The sequence below is a fragment of the Emydura macquarii genome, unplaced genomic scaffold, assembly GCF_026122565.2.
Source record: "Emydura macquarii macquarii isolate MOO-44397 ecotype Brisbane River unplaced genomic scaffold, CSIRO-AGI_Emac_v2 contig_67, whole genome shotgun sequence".
Classification (NCBI taxonomy): Eukaryota; Metazoa; Chordata; order Testudines; family Chelidae; genus Emydura; species Emydura macquarii.
Window position 1 is genome coordinate 7,276,498 of NW_027130204.1, and position 22,930 is coordinate 7,299,427.

A 22,930-nucleotide genomic window follows, 5' to 3' on the forward strand; every position below is an offset into this window, starting at 1 on the left:
TACCACCTTTACACCAGGGGTGCACAGGGGTGCACAACTCAAGTATGTACCTGGGCTAGAGGTGATGTTGGCCAAAGCTAGGAGGCAAAATTGAGCGGCATGCCAGTGCTGGGGAATATAAAGTGCCATGCCAAATTTTTGCTATAATTTTGAGGAGGAAGGGGAGAGAGAGAGACAGGGAAGAAGGGCGAGAGATAGAGAGGAAAAGGGGGTAACTGGTAAAATCTGGGGCTGTCATAGCTGTCAGTTTCACTGTTCAGCTAGAGCAGTGAAATTAACAATTTTTCTGGGCTTTGAGCAGGGAGTGATGGGGGGCTCCTGCACCTGCTGGGACTCAGAGATCTGGAGGCTGTCCCAGCTCGCAAGACACAGGTGGCTGCCACCAGCCTCCCAGCTGGGAGCTGGGACCCAGCGGGAAGCAGGGGGCTGCCATCTGGCTTCCCCAGAAGTCATCAGCTGCCCCCCCGCCTCCCCTTCACTCTGTTTTTCCCTGGGTACCCCCTGCCTGTGTCTCGTGTACCCCCAGGGGTACGCGTACCACAGGTTGAGAAACTATGACCTAGACAAATTGGAGGATTGGTCCAAAAGAAATCTGATGAGGGTCAACAAGGACAAGTACAGAGTCCTACATTTGGGACAGAAGAATCCCAGGCACTGCTACAGACTGGGGACCGACGGGCTAGGCAGCAGTTCTTCAGAAAAGGACCTGGGGGTTACAGTGGACAAGAAGCTGGATATGAGTCAGCAGTGTGCCCTGGTTGCCAAGAAGGCTAACAGCATATTGGACTGCATTAGTAGGAGCATTGCCAGCAGATCAAAAAAAGTGATTATTCCCCTCTATTCGGCACTGGTGAGGCCACAACTGGAGTATTGTGTCTAGTTTTGGGCCCCCACTACAGGAAGGTTGTGGACAAATTGGAGAGAGTCCAGCGGAGGGCAACGAAAATGCTTAGGGGCCTGGAACATATGACTTATGAGGTGAGGATGTGGGAACTAGGCTTATTTAGTGTGCAGAAGAGAATAATGAGAGGGGATTTGATAGCAGCTTTTAACCAGCTGAAGGAGTTCCAAGGAGGATGGAGCTAGGCTGTTCTGTGGTGGCAGATGACAGAACTAGGAACAATGGTCTCAAGTTGCGGTGGGGGAGGTCTAGTTGGATATTAGGAAAAGCTTTTTCACTAGGAGGGTAGTGAAGCACTGGAATGGGTTACCTAGGTAGGTGGTGGAATCTCCATCCTTAGAGGTTTTTAAGGCCCAGCTTGACAAAGCCCTGGCTGGCATGATATAGTTGGGGTTGGTCCTACTTTGAGTAGGGTATTGGACTAGATACCTCCTGAGGTCCCTTCCAACCCTAATCTCCTATGATTCTATATTTGCAAGGACCCGGGATGGTCTAGTGGTTAGAGCGGGGAGTGAACTGGGAGTGAAGACATCTGCATTTTAGTCCTAGCTCAGCTGCTGATTTGCCGTGATATCATGGGTAAATGGTGTGACCTCTCTGTGCCTCGGTTTCCCCATCTGTAAAATGGGTATGATCATGACTACTTTCAAGAGCTGAGTTTTAGCAGTGGGGGTAATTAACCACTGAAATTTACCAAGGGTTGTGGTAGATTCTTCATCACTGGCAATTTTTAAATCAAAATTGTAAGTTTTTCTAAAATATGTGCTCTAGTTCAAACAAGAATTAATTCAGGAAAATTCTGTGACTTGTGTTATACCAGATATCAGACTAGAAGATCACAATGGGCCCTTCTGGCCTTTAAATCTATTAATGTACATTGAAACGGTTCCATAATAGTGTGCAGGAAAGGCCTTATCCTACTGCTATTAAATTCAGTGGTGCATTGACATCATTCATGCAGGATCAGGCCGTTAATGAGTGTCTCTCTCATTTTAACTCTAGCTTACTTTTGGTGTTATTGAAATAGGTAAAACCTTCCGCCTGTTTTCAGAAGGGCTAGATGTTGCTTCTCACATGTCTGATATGCAAGGGTTAGTGTAGTCTGACGTGGAGAGAGGAACTAGACTTCTTGAAGGCAATAGAGGCAACTGACAGAAGAGACATGGCTCTACCATCCATCAACAGAAGCTGCCCATACTGACATCAGTACAAGATCATATATGGAACATATAAGTGTCCTTAGCTGGACATCTTCTTTGCATTAAACCTAGAGTAATCGATCTTTGTGTGTCTGCCTTGTATCATCCATGCATGATCTGTGCACTTGTTCTGGTATCGGTAGTCGAGATCAGATGGCAAGAGTTGGATCACTTGCGGCAAATCCTCTTGAAAGAAAAAAAGCAGTGGCCTCTCAGGCCTCCATTATCCTGGTGTCCCCAGAAGCACAGTTGCTGCCTCCAGCACGTCCCTCTGGGCATGGCTTCTCCCCTCCTCAGACCACCAACCCCACAGTGGAGAATGTAGTAAAGCCACAATCTTGTCCTAAATGATGAAAAATTTGGTGTCATATTTGGTGTCTCTGTTATGTTGGGGATTGGAGGATGTCATAAGCACTTTCTGTGTCAATCTGGAAAAAATGTAAGACTCGGAACTCTTGGAGAAAGCTTAATGTGTATGAAAATTCTGTCCAGATGTTTGATTCTTTAAAATAAAGTTTTAAAATATTATAATAATGCAACAAACATTGCAGATTATATCTATTTATTTAAATATTGAAATGCTCTGGTGCCTTTATTGCCCCTTCTATAGCCCTCTGAGCTTGTAGACACTGCACTGCATTAAGACCAGCCATGTAACTGAAATGGCGAACATTGTATTTGATCAGTTTCCCATTGAGTCAACAGAAATTGAAGGGCATGTGAACAGAAACAATACATACTTCCTGCAGTGATTCACAGTTCTAACTGTTCGCTTGACACCCAAATCTGGCTGCCTGCTTACTTATGCTTGGTATTATCCTTCAGTCTTGATTCAAAACCATTCACCATTTCAGGGATGATATAGTTAATAAACTTGCTGCCTTATTACTGTATTCCCTTCACCTACCCCCAGCCCTCCTACAATGCGGTGGAAAGGATTGGGTTGTTTTCAGGGGGTCAGGGTTCCACATGAGCATCTAGCTAGTTGAGGGAGTGGCCAGGGAAAGGAAGCAATTTTCTGAGGGGATCAAAGACAGGGAGACAGATGGTTCCACTGAATGTGTGAACAGTAAGGTAGCTACACAGAGTAGGCCAGGTAGAGGAACCAGATGGGCATCCACAGATAGAGCCCTGCCCAGGAGAGCCGGAGCCAAGAGGAGTCAGTCTTTGTACGGCTGAGAGAAGAGGCAAGGCTGAGAAAGGAAGGGCAGTTTTGTAGCCACATGGTGAGCCTGGGAGAGGGAGGGAAGCAGCTACTGTAACTGGCAGGCCCAGTGAGGGGAAAAGAGCAGCTTGCTAGGGTTGCCAATTTTGGCTGGACGTATTCCTGGAGGTTTCATCACATGGAATAATCTTTCATTAAGAATTCATCTATAATTCCTGGAGACTCCATGACAATCTTGGAGGGTTGGCAACCCTAGAGCACTGGGCCAGGGAGCAGCTGAAGGAGAGCAGGGGACGAAGCGTGGGTGGAGCCTCATGTGAAGATGTTGGGGTTTGTGTAACCTGTCACCCACCAGGGCGGGGGTGGAGGAGTGGCTTTTGTCCCAGCCCCTTTCTGCTTTCTCTGCACAGTACTGAAAGCATTCTGCTGAAATCCGGTCTGATCTTTAAGGTGAATTTCAGTTTGAGTCTTTCCTTTTATGTTTTGAATTAAATATTAGCAGCATTTTCGGGAACAATGAGCTAGTTTGGCTACCTACACAATATGATGTGAATATTTGTACTAGAAATCATTAAAGAGTTGCCCGAATTCCAATCTCACGCCTGTTAATGCGAGGTAACTCCACTAACTCGAATGGAGTTATTCATGAATTACACGGAATAAGCAGGCCAGATTCTAATCATTCCAGGATTTTACATTAAACTAGTGTTGTAGGTCTTTGTTTAGAAACCACCTTTGATTAATAACTGCCTTTCAGACAAGCTGCATAGGAAAGTAATTAAACTTCATGGAAGCCTCTGCTTCTAAACACAGATATCTATTACCCTGAAATAGAGTCAGTCATGCACAGTAGCTCAAGGAAGGTTTTTACTGTCCTGGTGAATCAGGGTTTGTGACCTAAAACAAAGGAATTCTACTAATGAGACGATTAAATTAGGTCATTAATGAAGTTAGTCTGTAAACAGTTACCGTCAAATGAACTGTAGTGTTTCACTTTAAAGTGCCTGATGGAGCCTGAAATGGCTGATGTAATATATGGAAATGTCTTCAGGTCATCTATGTGCTGTGTCTGTTGTCTGATTGCTCTGGAGGGGGGCTCCCTTTTAGTCTTGTTTTCATAGTCCTTTGAGGGGTAATCTTTGAAATGAAGCACAGAAATCAAAACTTCATGCTTACAAAAAATGTCAATACTTTGTCTTTTCTGAAGGTCTGTACAGCTTTATCTTTTGAGCAAAGGCACACTGTGAAGTATTAAATTATTCTAGTACTGAATGGCAGCCAGTGCAAATGCAAAGTGGTAGCCTAAGCTCGCTATGAAATTTAAAATCCATTTAGGCTGTTCATCAGCTTGGAACCAATTTTAGAAAAGCATATGAATACATACATTCAGTGTTGCCTGAAGCTTTGGTGGATTCAATGAATGCTAGTCCATAGAAATGCAGTCCAGATTTTTCAGACCCTAAGTGTCTCTTGTATCCCGTCAGATGACCAAGTCTTACTGAAAACAACTACTCAAAGGTATTCTTTTCAGGTCCCTGAGCCCTGGAAAAAGGTGTGTGTGAATGTGTGTGGTTGCATTTTTAAACAAACCTGTATTTTTAGAGCTACTGGGAAAGTAGCAGCTAAAAGGAGGCAGGAAAAAGTCTATAATGTGAAGGTTGAAATATGTTGGTATGTTCTTCTTTTTTTTTTTTTTTTTAAATAACACCCCAAGGCATGTAAAGCAATGGTAGGCACCACATGATAATCATCTGACATGTGTCTAGTAATCCCTCAGTCTCTGGTACTCTGCATTCAGGCACTGGATTCTCCATGTTCACGTCATTGTTTATGCAGCTAATAAGAGCATCTTCTGAAGTGACATGTGGCGGAAGCAGGAGGGGAAGAGTAGGGTTCTCTCTCCTTTCATACTCCCTCAGTCCCAGACGTGTATTTTGAGGGCCATTTTCAAGACCGAGGGTCCAATTTCCCCCCTGTAGGGTATGAGTAGCTCTCATTTACTCTAATTGGAGTTACTTATACCCTGGAAGATTTTGGGAAGATAAATGGCCACTTTTTAGTGCTTTATAATCTGATATTACCCCAGTAAGCTTCCTCCAGAATCCTTCAATAGGGTTTCCCCTTGGGAAGCCTGAGTAGAAGCTGACTCTAGTTTGATTTCCACTTTCAAGGAGAGTGCGTAGTCTTCGATGTGTAGATATGGAAAGGAGCAAATGTGGAAAATAGTCTCCCAGTGACTCCAGAAAAGTCTGTTACTTCAGAATCACTGCCCAGAGTACAGTGCAAAGCTCACTTTCCTGAAGGTTTCTTTTCCTGTCTTTTCCCTATTTTAATGTAGTGTTTTCTTCTTATTAGATGTCTGAATCCTGGCCCTGCTTCCCCAAAACAAGAGGGAATGATAGTCTAAGGCAGCGTTTCTCAATTAAATTTCCCCGCAGAACCTGTTAGGCTCCACGGGGAAATTACACTCATACTCGATACGCTCCGCCGAAAAATCCGGGACATCTTCCCCTTTTCGGCGGCGCGGAGAACAGCTGCTCTTGGCGGCATGATGTCACTTTCTCACAGAGCCCTAACAGTGTTCCCGCAGAACCCCAGGGTTCCGCGGAACACCAATTGAGAAACACTGGTCTAAGGTCATATCTACACTACAGAGACTAAACTGGCATAGCTACAGTGCCTTAGCTATGCAAACATAACCCTGTAGTGCACATGCATCCTACACTGATGGAATACATCTTTCCTTCAGTGTAGGAACACCACCTCACTGAACCACGGTAGCTAGGTCAGAAGAAACATATTTCTGTCAACTTAGCTGCGTCTATGCCAGGAGTTAGGTTGGCAAAGCTACATCTCTCCCAGGGGGTGGTTTTTCACAACCCTGAATGACATAAATTTTAAGTGTAGTCCAATCCTAAAATGCTACTACTGCAATTCCTTCAGAGCAAACTCAGGGGATACTAATATTTCTGTGGCAGTGGGACTAACTTATTCCAGCCATTTAGCTATGGGCTCCAGTTTTAGTTCTGAACCGTTCTCCATCTCTGCAATACATGCATTCCAGATACAGACTCTTCAGTCAGTACCCACTGATATAGTGCTTCTTATCATAGTTAAAAGGATCTATTCTTGATAGTAAGAGTTTACAGGACTGGACCCTAAATGTTTAGTGTTCAGTCCTGCTACGTACTATCCAACACTGGTATATGAGCCCTTGAAAACAACCTCTCAAGTTGCACTCCTGTGCCCCGTTTATTTGGAGATCACCAGTGGGAGGGGAGGACTCTGGATATACAACACTGGGCATTACCCGTTCTTGTTACTTGTTAATTGCAGTAGCATGAAGGGGCACCACTGAGGATCGGAACCCCATCATGCTGTACAGATATACCGTGAAAAGACGGAGACCAGTGTGTGGGACTTGAACCATACCATAGTCTTCAGCCAGTTTATCTGTGTATTTTGCCATATTCAAATAAGCTGTGAGAACACATTTCATGCTCATGAAGGCGAGGCGTTGACAGCACTGGACTGAGCCAAGCAATTTATCGTTATTCTGCAGTGACTCCAAATAGCTGATAAATGTATCTCTGGGATTTAATACAAACCTCTTCTACCTTCCTTACTCATGAGTTGCCGCATGTTTCAAGATAATTCTTAGGACAGAAAGTTAGAATTGCTCATTGACATTTAGAAATATGTTGACTGTTATGAAGTTTGAAGCCTGATGATGATGAGCCTAAATATTTCTTTTAGGATCTGTCTTACCTTTGTATTTCTACTGCACTCATCACTGGTGGTGTATTATGCTGGGGGCCAAATCCTGTAGTACTTATTTTGGCTTAAATAGGAATTTTACCCATGAAGGATTGCAGAGTCAGTGTAAGGATCTGTGGGATTAGTACCCAGGTCTGTAGAGCCTGGGGCAGCTGACGTTCCCCCAGAAGGTTCTGCAGAGCTACATCCAGTGAGCACTGTGGGAATTAGGTACTGCATGCTGTACTGCCCAAAGGCACCAAAGCGACAGCACCCTGTAGCCTTCCATTGGCTCATGCTTACTATTTAACCCTGTAGGGTGCGCCAGGAAGTTGTCTGGATAACTACTCAGATTTCTGACTTGCTGCAGCTCCAGACCACAGTTCGCTTTCTGATATCCAATCTCCGACCCGAGCCTGTCTCTGACCCTGACTCTTGCTTCCAGGTTCCAGCCTGATAACTACCTCTGATCTACAGCTCCAACCCTGGCCTGACTCTGACCCTGACTCTTGCCTATTGATCCTGGCTCTAGCAATTAATCTGATCCTTGCTTGCTGACTTATCACCTCACTGGCATCCTTGCTTTGTGGACGCCAGACCACCTACGTCATGTCCCTTACAATCAGGAAGGCAGGGTTTAGAAGTATCATGGTTCAGAGTGATTATTTTGTTTTTTTAAGATAAAAGTCTAAATTTTTGGCTGTGATTGGGGGGGGGGGGGGAAGGGGGCATGACCTAGGGACTTATTGATGCCAAATGACAAAGAGGATCCATGGATTCTACAGGGATCCCCTAGGTCAGGTGAATCATAGAATCATAGAAGATTAGGGTTGGAAGGGACCTCAGGAGATCATCTAATCAATCTCAATGTGTAATAACCCACCAAAGGAGTACATGTATTGTCTCTACTGAGAGCCACTAGCTTACTGGTCATCACAGTCATTGCAAAATGTACTCATGGGTAATATTTAAGAAGTTATACATCTGTAATGGAAATTTTGTTCTTAAAGCCTTGAAGTTAAAAGCAGGGCCAGGCAGTGACAAGCCTTGGACAGAATCTGTTCATGCAGGGGGTAGGAGACTGTTATCTCTCCCTGGCTGGTCAGGTGTGTGTTGTGCATTGTTTGTATCACAGGAAGGCCTACATAACTGAGCCTGATATTAATCAAGAGATCATGAAACCAGAAGAGAGAGGAGAGCTGCAGTGAAAAACAGAAATGGCAGAGGGTATCCTGTCCCTGAGTAAAGACATTGGATTTTGGGGATGTAACTGGATCTTTCATTGAGGTGATCACCTGTCTGCATGTTTTGTCTTACAAAAGGTGGGTCACAGCCAACCTTGCTGTAAAACACGGCAAAGACTTTGGGTGAGCTATGCTTTATTAGACAGGAAAGTATCAAGAAGTCTAGGCTCTGGAATACGTGTTAGGATTTTATTTTATGGATAAACATTTGTTTCCAATGCTTGCTACTTCTCAAATCTCTGTGCGTTGTTAAATAAATGTATATTTGATTTCACTATAAACATATCAACATGCTGTATGCTAAGTGGAGCTGTGACTCAAGGTGCTGGTAACCTGTGGGGAAAGGTACTGTTCCATTAGGAGCAGCAAATCTGCGACTTGTGTGAGTGTCTAGTGGCCCAAGGGCTGGATGCTCCAGGGGAACACTCGGGTGGGCTCGAGCGTTGGAGCGTGCCAATCGCTAACCTGCAGAGGGACAGTGGATCCTGCATAGGGTGAGAGGCAAGTGCTTGTGTTGGTCGTGGCTGGAGGAGCTTGGGAGCTGACATGCAGCAGGCAAAGACAAGCCTTCCTCACAGTAAGGGCCGGTGGTAGCGAGGTGCCTCACAACCATGGATACCCCTGAAAAATGTCACAAGAACACTCCGCTCAGCTGAGGAAAAGGATGCAAAAGTGGCATCCTTTGTGCCACCCCAATCCTGAGCCAGATGTGGGCAGATGCAGGCTGCTCTAAATTGCATTAGCATCCCCAAGGGACTGATACAGCAGCTGGGATTAGCCAGATGTCAGAGAGCCCCAGCCATGCCACTTTGATGCTACTGGTGGGAGGGGAAGTGTGCAGGCGCTTCTCTGACAAATCTGAGCTATGGGAGGGTCCTGCTGATACTAGAGTGATTCTGAGAAATGGGCAGACTTGCTGTGGAATTTCATTTTCTTTATTTGTCTATTTGACACTGGCAGCGCAGCACAAAGTGGCCGGATCACGACACAGAATCAGAGAGGAAAGTTGGTTTTGTGAATAAGGCACTGAACTGTAACTCAGGGGAGTTGGGTTTGATTCTTGGCCCTACCAGAGACTTTCTTCATGACTTGCTGTGTTGCTTAATCTCTCCTTGCCTCAGTTCTTCATCCGTAAATCAGGGATGTAATGATTCTTCCTCTCCCTAACACTTTATCTGTCTTGTTCCTGTTTAGATTGGAGCAGGGAAGGTATCTCACCATAGATGTGTACAGCACCTAGCACATTAGGGCTGTAGTCCCAGTGGGCCTCAAGGGTTACTAATACAAATCATAAACAGGACTAAGATTTTTGCCCACTGTTGCAACTACATAGGGCAGCATTGGCAGGTGTGGGGGGAAAACTCCACCTACTTCCTACCACTTTTTTAATCAATGGATGAATTACCCTGGGGTTGGGTTTGTTTTTAACTTTGTTTTCAATGAGTAACTTGATCATTTTGTATGACTATGACAAGACCTATTTTTTAAAGCTCGGTATAATTACTGTTACCAAAGCACAGCCTAAAGTGGGACGACAGTAACCGTATGCACAGGCACATGCTCAGATGAGCAGATGATTAGGAATATTCCCCATCTATAGCCAGATCTACATCACGCACCACAAAGGAGATGGCTTTGTTTTGGTCCGGAGGGGGACGGGAGCAGGCCGATTTGACTGCGCTTAGTTGTGGACAGACATTACTGTGGGGGGAAAAAAAAAAGGGCTGAGTTCCTTCAGTAATAGGTTTTGGGCTGTTCGTAGGAGAAAAAAGAATTAGAATGACAGTATCACAGGTTTCTTTCTAATGGTGGTCCCAGAGCTAACTGGCCTTCAAGGGATTATCACCTTCAGCTCACTGTGATTACCTGAGTAACAACTCTGGAGATTACACTCTAACTCTGCTGAAGTGCATCAGATTGAAATGTTGATTATATGCTATCAACCAAGTGCTGACCTTTCTTTGGAGTTACTGTGGGAAACAGTTATGGCAATATGGCGCAGTTTGCTGATGATGTGATTCCCACTGTTCAGTCTATGCGCTCTGGACGTAATTCACCTCTTGTAGAAACTGGTGTTCATCAGGAGCAAGTGCACTGAAGTCCAGGCAGTTAAACCATGTAAAACTGGAGTTAATGAGCAAGGTCTTTTATATGTCAGATATGGGCTGTGGTGATAGCATAACAAAAAACCTAATACAGTCAAGAATGCCTTGAAAAACATTACCAACTATTGTACATATTTTAACTAATAGTACTTAGAGACATGCTATACCGTGTATCAAAGGCAAAGTACATTGCGGCAGCTACATAGTAGTTAAGGTTTCTAAGTGTTTCTCTTCCAAAGGGTCTCTTTCAGTTGCTTATAAACGTCCTCAAACTTCTATCTTTCAAATTTTTGAAAATGTTCAGGTCTGGTCACTTTCTGAGGTTAAATTTATTTTTGGTTTGGTTAGGTTTGTGTTTAGTGGGAAGTTTAAGCAAAAACAGTTCTGCTGTTTTTCAGTAGGAAGAGAATGGGGGAAAACTACGCTTTTGCCATTACAATTTTTTTCAAGCTTTCTTGAACAGATCTGGCATTTTAGAGATTGAAATTTTACGGGGACATGTTTCCTGAGAAACAGAGGTACTTTTCTTATATCAGTGACAATCTGCTTAGATTTGACTGAGTGGGAAAAAAAAGTACTTCATGCATGTCCTCTGTTTTTTATTATACCAAAGCAGTTTTCTTTCTGAATGTAAAATATCCCAACATTCTTTTGGTCCAATGCATGCATGTGTATGGAAGTTGAAGGTCAATCAATGGATAGTTTCTCTGCCTTCCGTTGCAGTTGAAGTTTTGTGCATAAGAAAAATTAATGCAATTTCTCCCATGCAGATGGAATATCATCTGGGAAGTCGATTTAAGGAATGCAGCAAAGCTTTAGATAGTAAGCTTGCAAAGAGAAGTACTCAGAAATCAGTAAATGCCAAAGTTAAGGTTGCATGTGAATTACAATACAGTCTTTAATTTTTGGTCATGTGGCGTTTTGTGCAGGATCCCTGTCTTATTCAGGATCAAATTTACCCTCTATGCAGCATAATGTCCCATTGTGGAAGTATTCATTTTTCTTTTAACCAAGATAATGCAAAGAGAGTTTTAACTTTAAATTTATATCCATTCTTGACTTTCACAACCTCTTAGAGCCTCGCTCTGATAGATTTAGGTTTTCCACTCACGCAGTTGAACTTGGAATAAGACCAGCGTTTCTAGTATCAGCCTCTCTTCAGCGGTTTATAACTCATCAATAATATTTCCTCCCAAAGCATTGCACAAACTTTGAGCTTGATCTTGCTTTCACTGGGAGTTCTGCCATTAAGTGCTTGCAGGATTGGGCCTTGTATGCGTCCAGCACACTGACATGCGGTCTCCTCTGGGGAAGGGAGTAACAACCAAACATTGTACATTAGTACTGTTCTACAGTGTAGGGAAAGGAGATCCCCTATTCAGACAAAAATTGCCATGGGGACTAAAGGGGTCACTGTTATAAAGTCATCCTGACACTGTCTAGAATCCTTTCCAGAAGCATGCTAGACCCTTAGTTACAATCGTGGTTTGCAAATTATGGGCTAAGTAATGGTCCTAGTGCCCTCATGGACTGGAGTCAGATGGAGCTGCCTGGTTGGGTTCTGCCTACAAGTGGCTAATCAAACCATGGTGCCTCTTACTCTTCAGGGACAGTCATATAAGGCCCGCCACTGCCCACCCCAGCCCTTCACTTTCGCAAGCACCAGACTCTGACTGCCCCATCTGAGTGCTGGGCAGTGATGTCAGGAATGCAGTGAGCATGCCCAGTGCCTCCCCAATACTGTGCAGGCTGTGGGTCCTGCTGGACTGATTGACATCCGAGGCAATGAATGGACCACGTGGCCCATTGTGGTGATCTCTCCCAGTTGGTGGCTCTCAATGGAGAGGAGTTCAGGGCCTATTGGGGTGAAGAAACAAACCTTTCCTCTCCAAGCCTGGTTGGAGGGGGTAGAGGGGAAGAACACAACTCACTGCAAAGACATCCTCCAGGCACCTCTCTTGTTTTTGTTTAGTTTTGGGGAGGTCCCACCCTCGTCCCTTTTCTGCACCATATCTTCCCATGAGAATAACATCTGGGCCCCATGGAGAGCTGTCTAAGGATTAAATGCTTTCCCTATCCCCAAACAGCCCATGGAGCGGGCATAGAGCCTCTTCATCCCTTCTGTACCAGGCCCAGACGTCCTTGGTGTGGGCCAGGCCTGTCCTGAGCCAACACGGACATTGTAGGACGTTCGCATGCTCCTTCCTGCCATATGAAGCAGAGCCAGGATTCGGCCCTGTATCCATAGGAAATCTCTGGCAATATGAACTATCTTTTGTTCTTTCAGTAGCCTGATGCGTGTTTATCTCTTGAGTCAACTACTGTGATTCCAGCAACATCTGCATTTGTGTTTCCAAGGCAGAGTGTAACGTTCTGTTCCATTGGGTTTTTAAAAGCTTTTAAAATTTTGTTTTTAAAAGATTGCTAAATATGTCCTTAAATACTACATCATTTTAAACAATCTCATTAATGCGCATTTGCATAATTACTGCAGATCCAAATGTTAGCTCCCACACTGACATGTTGTTGTTGTTTTTTTTTTTTAAAAACCACCACAATTACCACCAAAAAAATTCATTTGAGGAGACAGGAACATTTAACGTCAGAGAAAAACCTGTTTTGAAGTTGATGCTATGGCAGGAAAGCAAATAGATCAAAAAATATTTGCCACAGTCTGGAACTCACCTTAACATAGCAGGTTGGGAATCATTGTCTTGCCAGCAAGTTGATTCGCATGGTATAAAATATATGAGCTGTGGTCCTCAGGGCAGAGCTAATATAACCAATCATTGATGTTGCAGTTTGTTGGTTTTCACAACCTCAATATAATTCAAACAGCTTTTGGCCTGAAGTTTTCTGTTACTATTATTTTATAGGTATATTTTTACCTATAGATTACCCTCTTTGGTAGGATACCAATCTGTCTATAAGCAAGGTTATGCATACTCTGTGGCAAGATGAACCTAAATTCTACAGCAAAATTCCTAAATCTTGTGGCAGTTTCATTTAAATATTCCATAGAGGCTTTTAATGAATGAAATATGGAATTGAATAAATACACTCTGTACAGTGGCCCCTGTGCTATGTATTTTGATAGTAAACTTGATGTATTTGACTCTGTCCCATATTTTCAGTTTTTATAGACCAAAGGTTTTTGGACTGACAGTGCAGAACCGCATTGCAAAAGCTTTCATTAGGAATCTCGAGGTTTTGGCAGCTGGATAAGAGGCAGTTGCGGTTTCTGGTAATTGAAGGAATGTAGAAGTGTGAGGCAGTCTGAGATTGTGGTCAAGCATATTAGCTGAATGTTTCTGCTAAAGGTTCAACAATGAAAGTATTAGTGTTGTCATTTTAAATTACCATCTTTAGTTAGCACCCCATTGAGATGAATGAGCATTTAGCTCCTTTCAAAGCTATTGTTTCAGGCTATCTGCAGACTCAGGCAGATGACGTTGCACTGACTATTCTCTGTTCAGGTTTTCAAGCTTCGCTTTGCAACCAAAAGGGCTAGAAACATAATTTTATTTGTAATTAAAAGCTGGGATTCTACAGCACAACTCTGAAGCAAGGGGTGAAATACAGCAAATTCTTCAGCCTTAGAATTTAGGAGAGCCTGCCTATAGGTTACCCATCTACACAGAAGTTACACATATCTGCTTCCTTCATCTGAAGATTCACAGAAAACTTCAGAATGGTTGAAACATTTCACACTCACCAATAAAAGTAAATTGTACACTATAGAGATGAAAAGACTTTTAATATTGGGTCATGTTAGTCCTACTACCAGGCAGGGCAGGATTGCTCCATTTTGTATGTCTGTTAGAGGGTTGTCCATTCCAGTATTAAATGTGCAAAATGCTGGAACTTCTACCACTTCCCCAGATTTGTTCATCATTAATGATCTGGTGGATGGAGTGGATTGCACCCTCAGCAAGTTCGCAGATGATGCTGGGGGGAGTGGCAGATACATGGGAGGACAGGGATAGGATACAGAGTGACCTAGACAAATTGGAGGATTGGACCAAAAGAAATCTAATGAGGTTCAACAAGGATAAATGCAGAGTCCTGCACTTAGGGTGGAAGAATCCCATGCACTGCTACAGAGTGGGAACAGACTGGCTAGGCAGGAGTTCTGCAGAAAAGGACCTGGGGGTTACAGTGGACAAGAAGCTGGATTATGTGCCCTTGTTGCCAAGAAGGCTAACAGCATATTGGGCTGCATTAGTGGGAGCATTGCCAGCAGATCGAGGGAAGTGATTATTTCCCTCTATTCAGCACTGGTGAAGCTCATTTAGAGTACTGTATTCAGTTTTGGGACCCCCACTACAGAAAGGATGTGGACAAATTGGAGAGAGTCTAGTGGAGGGCAACTAAATTGATTAGGGGGCTGGAGCACACGACTTATGAGGAGAGGCTGAGGGAAGTGGTCTTATTTAGTCTGCAGAAAAGAAGAGTTAGGGGGCATTTGATTGCAATCTTCAACTACATGAAGAGGGGGGTCCAGGGAGGATGGAGTTAGGCTGTTCTCAGTGGTAGTAGATGACAGAACAATGGTCTCAAGTTGCAGGGGAGCAAGTCTAGTTGGATATTAGGAAAAACTTTTTCACTCGGAGGGTGGTGAAGCACTGGAATGGGTTACCTAGGGAGGTGGTGGAATCTCCATCCTTAGAGGTTTTTAAGGTGTCTTGACAAAACCTGGCTGGGATGATTTAGTTGGGGTTGGACTGATGACTGCTTGAGGTCCCTTCCAACCCTAATCTTCTATAATTCTATGATTTTTCTACAGTCTAAACTGTTGCTTTTCCTGATATTCAACCTGAATTTTCCCTTTCTTAATTTCAGCCCAAATGCATGATATTTATTTTTTATTTGGTTGAGCAGAACTCTGGATTCTTCAGCTGTTTCATTTCAGGCTATGACCTTGTCAGATCTCCACAGGCTAAACGCTACCAGCCTTGCCTCTACACAGATGGGAGACTTTGTCAGTGTAAATCCAGAATATAAAACCGCAACATATAAAGACCACGTATGGGAGTGGTCTGATTCAGCAAGGGGCACCCTTTCCTGGGAGCCACTACTGAACATATGCCCCAGAATGGTGTTTGGGATACTGGACTCTTGATGGTCTGACTTTTGCAAAGCCAAGGCCCCGGCCTCTTGTCATCATTAAAAGTCCTGTGGTATTTTTGGTGAGAGAAGGAGTGTTATCCCCTGTGTGCTAGCTAAATTCTAATTAGGTAAATACACTCTCCCTGTCTAATTCTTCCTTTGAATGAATGTGGCATGCTTCATTTCCTGAACTCTTGTTCTTTGCCGAGTTTAAAAGCTGCCAGGTTCCACCCTGGAGAAGGCTGCTTTTTGGAGTTCAGAGGTGTGCTCCTGCTATATTAATAACTCTTCCAAGGATTGTGATGGTGTATGCTCATTATTCAAACCCAGTTCTTTGACATTCAGCACTTGTCTCCACAAGCCTCACACATCTACAACTAACCCGAGTGCTTTGGATCTGATGCAGGACCTGTCCTCATATACTGTGTTTAACACTGAAGGCTGGTGCTACATAAAACAAGCTCTTTTGAAAGCTGACCTGTGATTTCTTATTGCAGGCTGGCAGTCCAACCTCCGTTTCTGCTCCTCATAGCTTCTCTCGGACTTCAGTTACACCATCCAATCAGGACATCTGCAGGTAACGTTTGTTGTTTGTAGCACAACAGTGGGGCCTATACAGGGACCGATTTATGAAAAGATCATGTACACTAGGAAGTAAGCGACCTGGGGTTCTGATTTAATGTCCCATTTGTTTGACTTGAATACTGTCTAGCGCTACTCCATTGGATCCACTTACTGTTTGCTTGCTGTGTTTACCATCCCCACACTAGCCATGATTCTCATTTCTTCACTTTGATTATATGTGTTCTCTTTTATAATTGTTTTTACTTTCTGTGCTTTTATTCCACTGTTCTGCATGCAGTTCCAGTGCAGTGTTTTCTGAATGTTGTCATCACAGTCCAGTGCAGTCTGCTGTTGTCTTGAAAAATCCTCACTGCCAGAATTCTCTGATACAAGGGGTCACTGTGACAGTAATCTGTCAAGACACGTTACAGGCATCAAAGAGAAACTCCCATGGGCAGGATTGGGTCCATGCGCTCGAGTCTGCTAAAAATGCAAAAGCCACCCGAGCTCTGAAATTCTCCAAGTCCCTCAATGACATGAACCAGAAGGCACAGAGCACCATGGAGGGCTTGAACTATGGGGAGCGAACGTGCTCTGAAGGCAAACTGACCCCGACACAGGAGCAGTGTTTAAGGATTAACAAATTTAATCAGAAAGAGAAGAAATCGCTCAATCTCAGGCCCTTTTCTTTTAGCAATTCTAAACACTCCTACGTGCCGTCTCTTTCCACCAACTACTCGAGCACTTTGGGAGCAGCTGAGAACCACAACACAGTGCATATCCCTCTCCTGGAGGATAAAGTGGACAATGAGACATCATCAAGAAGCAAAAAGCTGCTGCGCTACCTCTTCTCCTTCTCCCACAGCTCGAGTGCCAGCAGCCTGCATAAGTTCCAGGAACTAGAGAGCTATTCGAGCTGCTTCCCAACTGCAAAATCCTCCAGCGTGCTGGTAGAAAGCACAGACTTCTGCTCTGATGACATGGGGGACGACGATGTATTTGAGGATAGTGCCTCCGTGAGGTTGAAAGCAAAAGAGCTGCGAGCGCCACTTTGTTCAGTTGAGAAAGACAGTGACCTAGACTGCCCTTCTCCCCTCTCAGAAAAACTGCCCCCCCTCTCTCCTGTGTCAACGTCAGGGGATGCCTGCAGGTTGGTTTACAAAGAACCGCCTTCCTCCGACCCGTCTCCCGCTCAGCGGGGACCTGCTCTGTTTTCTCCGCCTTTGTGCTCTCTCACCTTGCTTTAATATGTGCAGTTTGAGGCCTGCTGCTTTTCTGATGTTTTATTAGTCTAAGTGGAAGCTTCCCTTTGAATCAATAAATTCTTTGCAACCCAAAGCAATTCGTTTCACAGCTCCGCGTTCTGGGGGGGTTTTATTGGTTCCAAACCCAGGAATATCTGAGAGAATCAGCTACACATATTAAAGGCCAAGCTGAACTATCTTAGCTTAAAGAGCAATGTGCTTTGCTGATAGTCATTGGAGAAAGGGCCATTTAAGCATCACTTCCCAGATTTGATCAATTTATGTATGATTTTTTTTAAAGCTTTTCTGTTCATTTCCACATATTTAGTCATAAAGAGCTCTGGGGACCGCAGGTGACTCAAGGGCTTGGTGTTAGTGATGGGCCAGAATGTGGCCCTGGCGCATGTCTATCATGTGGGGTCGAACAAGAGAGGGATGGTCTGGATGGACTGTGCGGCCACAGAAGCTTAACCAGACTCAGAAGAGAGAGAGAGAGCCCCCCGCGCCCCCCCCCCCCCCCCCGGCAGCTACCGACCTCCTCCCCCTCCTCAGGGTGCGGAGTTGGTGGCTCTGCCTCATGCTGACTTTCTCCTATCCACCCTCGTCTCCAACCCTTCGTCCCTCTCCTTCCTCCCCTACAACCTGAAAAGGCCCACTGCTTCCTGAATCCTTCCATGTTACCACCTGCCTCCCCAGTGCTACTCACCCAGCCCCCTTGGTCAGCACAATCCACCTCGCTGCTGGTTCCCATCCCTGCGCCCCAGTGATACTTGCCAGCCCACTCACCTTCACCACCCGCTTCCTCACCTAGCAGACAGGGTGCAAGCTAGCAGCTGGGTCACAGGAACTCCACATGGGATTGCAGCAGTAGATAGATGGGATGCCCCAGAAGATACTCGACCTGTCTTCATTGACCCCTTCACTGTTATCCTTCGCAAACTTTTTAAAAGAACCGTATAGGAAACTAATGATCAGTCTGCTGGCCTGGCAATATGCAGATCCAAGTTTCTCTGTTAACTGGAGCTTGAAATAGAATTTGAACTGCAGTACCTTGGAGTGGCAACCTATTGGGATGGGAGCTACTTAGTGACAGCCAGGGATATGAGAAACCTTACCAACCTTACAAGATCCAAACATTCTCAACTTTGAAAAGAGTCAGACCAGAGCTTTGCAGCCTGAGTCCATCTCTTAGTAACTTTTACTAGAAATAATCCCTCCCAGAATACAAGATTCAGGTCTCCTAGGTTAGCCCTTCATGTTCTTGTGTGTGGTGGTTATTATTTGGGGTTTTTTTAACTGTAGATTTTAAATTAGGTTTACACCTCTGTGAACATGTTCTGTCCTGGGAAGTATCGTCCATACTGCTTAAATGCCACTCTCAGTAAAGTACTATTGTTCTGGTAGACAAGATGATGTGTTGTAATTTCTTGTTCCTGTTCTTTCTCTTTTCATTACCAAATCTCTTTCAGAACTTGTATGTCTGCCTGGTGAGCTAGAGAGAAGTTGTGTAGTTAGCAGTGTTTGTGCTCAGTTATTGTGTATCATATTTTATTTTATTTGTTGCTTTTGCTTATTGATAAATTTTGGGAAATATGTGTCTTTTGGGATCTGCATTGGTTGACCATGCGTGATCACAAATATTAAATGCCTCTTCTACATCATTTTGGCTTTCCCCTTCTCCGCTGCTGCCTCCTAAAGAGCTGCTTTGCTTTTAATTCAGGATATGTCATTGTGAAGGTGACGACGAAAGTCCCTTGATCACTCCTTGCCACTGCACAGGAAGTCTTCATTTTGTGCACCAAGCCTGCCTGCAGCAGTGGATTAAGAGCTCAGACACCCGATGCTGTGAACTCTGCAAGTATGAGTTCATCATGGAGACCAAATTAAAGCCTTTAAGAAAGGTAGGTCCAAGAACTGTTCCAAAGAAATAGTTTACTCTATAAAAGTGCAGCGCTGCTCTGAACAGGGACTCTTTTTAAACATGAGACGGGAACTCCCATGCTTACCATCCCTCAGTGATTCCATATCCAGTCTGCTCAATTTTGTAAAGAAATCTGTGTTTTCTAACTGTAAATGCAACCTGGGATCTGAGAGTCAAGCTGGATTCTTTCTGGTTTCATGCATCATCAATAATAACGAATCTGCAGTCAGAACTTAATTGGCAATACTGTTGATGCTGCCTAAGCTGGAAAAGAATCCATTTTCCTCTCCACAGGCTGTGTTGGCACCACAGGGCTGAAAGGTGTAAAAAGGGAGTAAACATTTATTGTAGTCAGCAAAGTCAGCAGCTATAATTCTGAAAATACACCAGGAGCTGATCTGTTTTGTTAGGACCTATCATTTCTACAGTCACCTTTCAGAGCTGAGACCCACTTTAAAGCACAGAAGGATCTGCTGTACTGATTTATGGTTTATGAATATTCCTGAAAATGTGAGAATTTTAGACTGTGTTTTTCATATTTATTTGTAAAATGATTCCATTGAAGTCTTTGGTTACGTAAAAAAAAAATAATGCAGCAAATGATTTTTAAAGCCAAAATCTCATTTAGAGTGTAATAAAATTCACATTGTTTTATTTCTTTTTTTGCACTCAACATACACGGTGACTTTTACTACTTCAACTTGTTAGAACCAATAGCTGTTATTTAACTCCTTCTACCATCCATAGACCCACTGATTTACCTTCAAGCTACTTAAGTATAACACAAGGATCTGTCTGTTGTTGTGTCTGGTATCTATTTTCTTATCCCAAATACCTCTGTCTTTCAAAGGCAGCTGATGCTCATCATCAGGATTTCTGTACAAGAACCACTAATATTATTAGCACTGGCAAATCATGCTGTGTCTGCCAGTGTTAGAGGTTAATAAAAGTAACCGCAATTGGGGACAAGAATAAGTAAAAAAAGATTAAAATCAAGCAGATGCTCCTAAATCACTAGGATTAGGAATCCAAACTGTAACCATCCAAGTGCTGTAATGGGAGCTGGCCGGGATGCCAAAGCCACTACTAATCTGCAGAAAATGGAGCAGATTTCAGCCACCTTCAGCTTTAATACAGAAAGTGTAGTCTGCAAAATACATAGCTCAGGACGTGATGTTTTTCTGAACAGAAGCCTCTTAGATCAAGATAGAGAACTGCATTTTGGGACCTGTCATTTCCACCAGCCACATCTTATTATAGGGGAAGATAGCGGTGAGCTGCACTGTAGAACATCATGGGCCTGCACCATTGAGCCTGCAGGCTGCACTTTGGCCATCCCTGATGTAGGACCCCAAAGAGAAGACCCCCCCAAAAAAAAGGCATGGATAAAAACCACAACAGCCTGAATTAATGAATTGGCTAGTGGTTTGGGGCATCTTGATTTTTTTTATGCCCAATTTGGAAGATCTTGAGTGGATGCTCAACATTTTCTAAAAATCTGGTCCCTTTAAGGTATACCACACTGGGAACCGAGAAATGGAGGGCATCCAAAATCCACTTGTCATTTCTGAAATCTTAATCTATTGTGAAGAAACCAGGCGCTAAAAATAATAGAGACTGAACCATAAACCGGGGGAGGGAGGAGAGGACAAACAAACAAAATAGAATTAGCTCTCAAAAATAGAAGCTCGGTATTCCTGAGATTCAAACTGCAGGCAAGATGCACTCAACTCCTCCTGTGTGGTACCCTGTCAACTATGAGACAATAGCCTGTAGTTGAGGACTGTGACCAAGAGAAGGCCAAATAATAGGCTTGGTGTTTGCCAGTAGCATTAGAACCAAACTGATTATTCCAGGTTTAACTTCAAGTCACAATGGAGTTTAAAACAGTCATGAATCAGGTATGTAAAGTGTTTGACCTATTAACCCAGAAAGGAGAGAATCTGAGATTTCTAAAAGAGCTGGGAAACAATAACCCAGCTTGCAAAGTGGAGCTGGTCAAAAATGGGATTCTTTTCCTATGGAAAATTTTTATGAAAATTAAATAAAAAATCATTTTCATCTAAGTTTCCACAAAAAAATTGATTTTTTTGACAATTTCAAAAACTGAAATATTTTGGTCGAAAACCAAAATATTTTGATTTGGAAATGCTGCCACCGTGCCTCATGAGAGTTGTGGTTGGGGAGCCTCAAGCTTCTTTTTCTCATATGTAGGCTGAGCTTTCTGGTTGGACTACATCTTCCATGATGCACCATGTCCACCCAACCCCCCCTTGGAGAGGAGAGGTATGACAACATGGGAGTCCCTGACCACAATGGATAATGGAAGATGAGGTCCGTCAGGGGAACTCAGCCTATAGAAAGAAAGGGGAACGTAAGGCAACCAAACTACGACTCCTGTGAGACTCCGTGGCAACATTTACAAATTTAAATATTTCCAGTGTTTGCTGAAATATTTTGGCTTTCAGATGTTTGAGGTTTTTGACAAAAAATCAAAACTGTCTTCAAAAAGCAAACATTTTTTGTGAAAATTTTCATTTAGTCAATAACCTAATTTTCCTTCTTAAAACAGTTTCAGTGGAAAACTTTCAACCAGTCCCATTCTAAAGAAACCAGGAGAACATAACATTCCTGTGTGTTCTGTGGAAGATGGGTTATTGCTTCCACTTCTTAGATGTGTCAGGCTTATGGGTTTTCCTTATTAAATTCATATTGCATTAGTTTTCCTTTTTAAAAAAAAAGCTCTGTAGGCCAAATTCATCCATGCATTGTCACATGCATCCCAGTGGGCTTGCATAGCTGTAAGTGAGAAGAGACTGTGGCCCACAGTGTACATAGAGAAGGTGTGTGGAGGGTTGTCCATTGAGAATATGAGACTGAAATGTTTGACCCATTCTCAAATGCATCAAAAGCCTTCTTTGTGTTGGTAAATGTCTATAACATTGTCTAATTTTTCTACATCCATCCTACTTTGTAATGGCCAAAATGTTGAGCTTTGTAATGGGGCTATAACAGAATCACAGACCGCAGATCACAGGCATAGATCTGGGGATTTCAGATGCTACTTCATCTCATTGTCTCTACTGGTTATTCAGAGGGGAAATGTGGTTCCACATTAATGCATTTGAAACATTGAATAAAAAACAAAGGTGGCAATTTCCATTGTGTGATCCAATAGTGTATCACACATGCCAGGGATCAAACTGAAGACCTCTTGACCTAAAAGCATCAGTTTCCCCAATTTGCACTAAAGTCAGGCTATACACCTGGGGGCTGTATCAAACTCATATCCTCTGTGGGTTGGGTACAGAGACAGATGTGTAACACACGCTGACCAATGACTCACCCATTCATTTCTATAGCAGAGTTTACATTAGTGGTTCCAAACCTTTCTTAGCAACTGTACCATTTTGCCAGGCATACCTGCTGGTGCCCACCACCTCTCATTCAGCCATACAGTGGTGGGCACTCTTAACAGGCAGTTTTGCTTAAGCTGCACAAAATGGGTTCAGATCAGCCTGAGCCCTGCTGCACCACTGGAGTGTGTACAAGTAAATAAGGTGTGAGCAGCAGCAGTGCATCTTGAGGCTCAGCAGAGATTTATCGTTAGAGACCTGCTCCTGCTCCCACTAAAGTCATAGGAGTAAGAGTGGGGCCAGATGTCGCAAGGGAGAACCTCAAGTGCCGGTCTCTACTGCTTGAACTTTTGCCCTGGTATATGG

At 43.7% G+C, this 22,930-nt stretch overlaps 1 protein-coding gene across 3 annotated transcripts in view; it reads left to right on the forward strand.

Moving 5' to 3' along the window:
• MARCHF8 (membrane associated ring-CH-type finger 8) overlaps positions 1–22,930 on the forward strand; it is a 159,907-nt gene that overhangs the window by 124,677 nt on the left and 12,300 nt on the right. For 2 of the 3 annotated variants that reach the window (XM_067539097.1, XM_067539105.1), the window contains 3 exons: positions 15,977–16,056; positions 16,342–17,193; positions 19,008–19,188. In XM_067539097.1, the coding sequence (XP_067395198.1) occupies positions 15,977–16,056; positions 16,342–17,193; positions 19,008–19,188 (1,113 nt within the window). The remainder of the gene's footprint in view (positions 1–15,976; positions 16,057–16,341; positions 17,194–19,007; positions 19,189–22,930) is intronic. The other variant, XM_067539111.1, reaches the window with a different exon arrangement.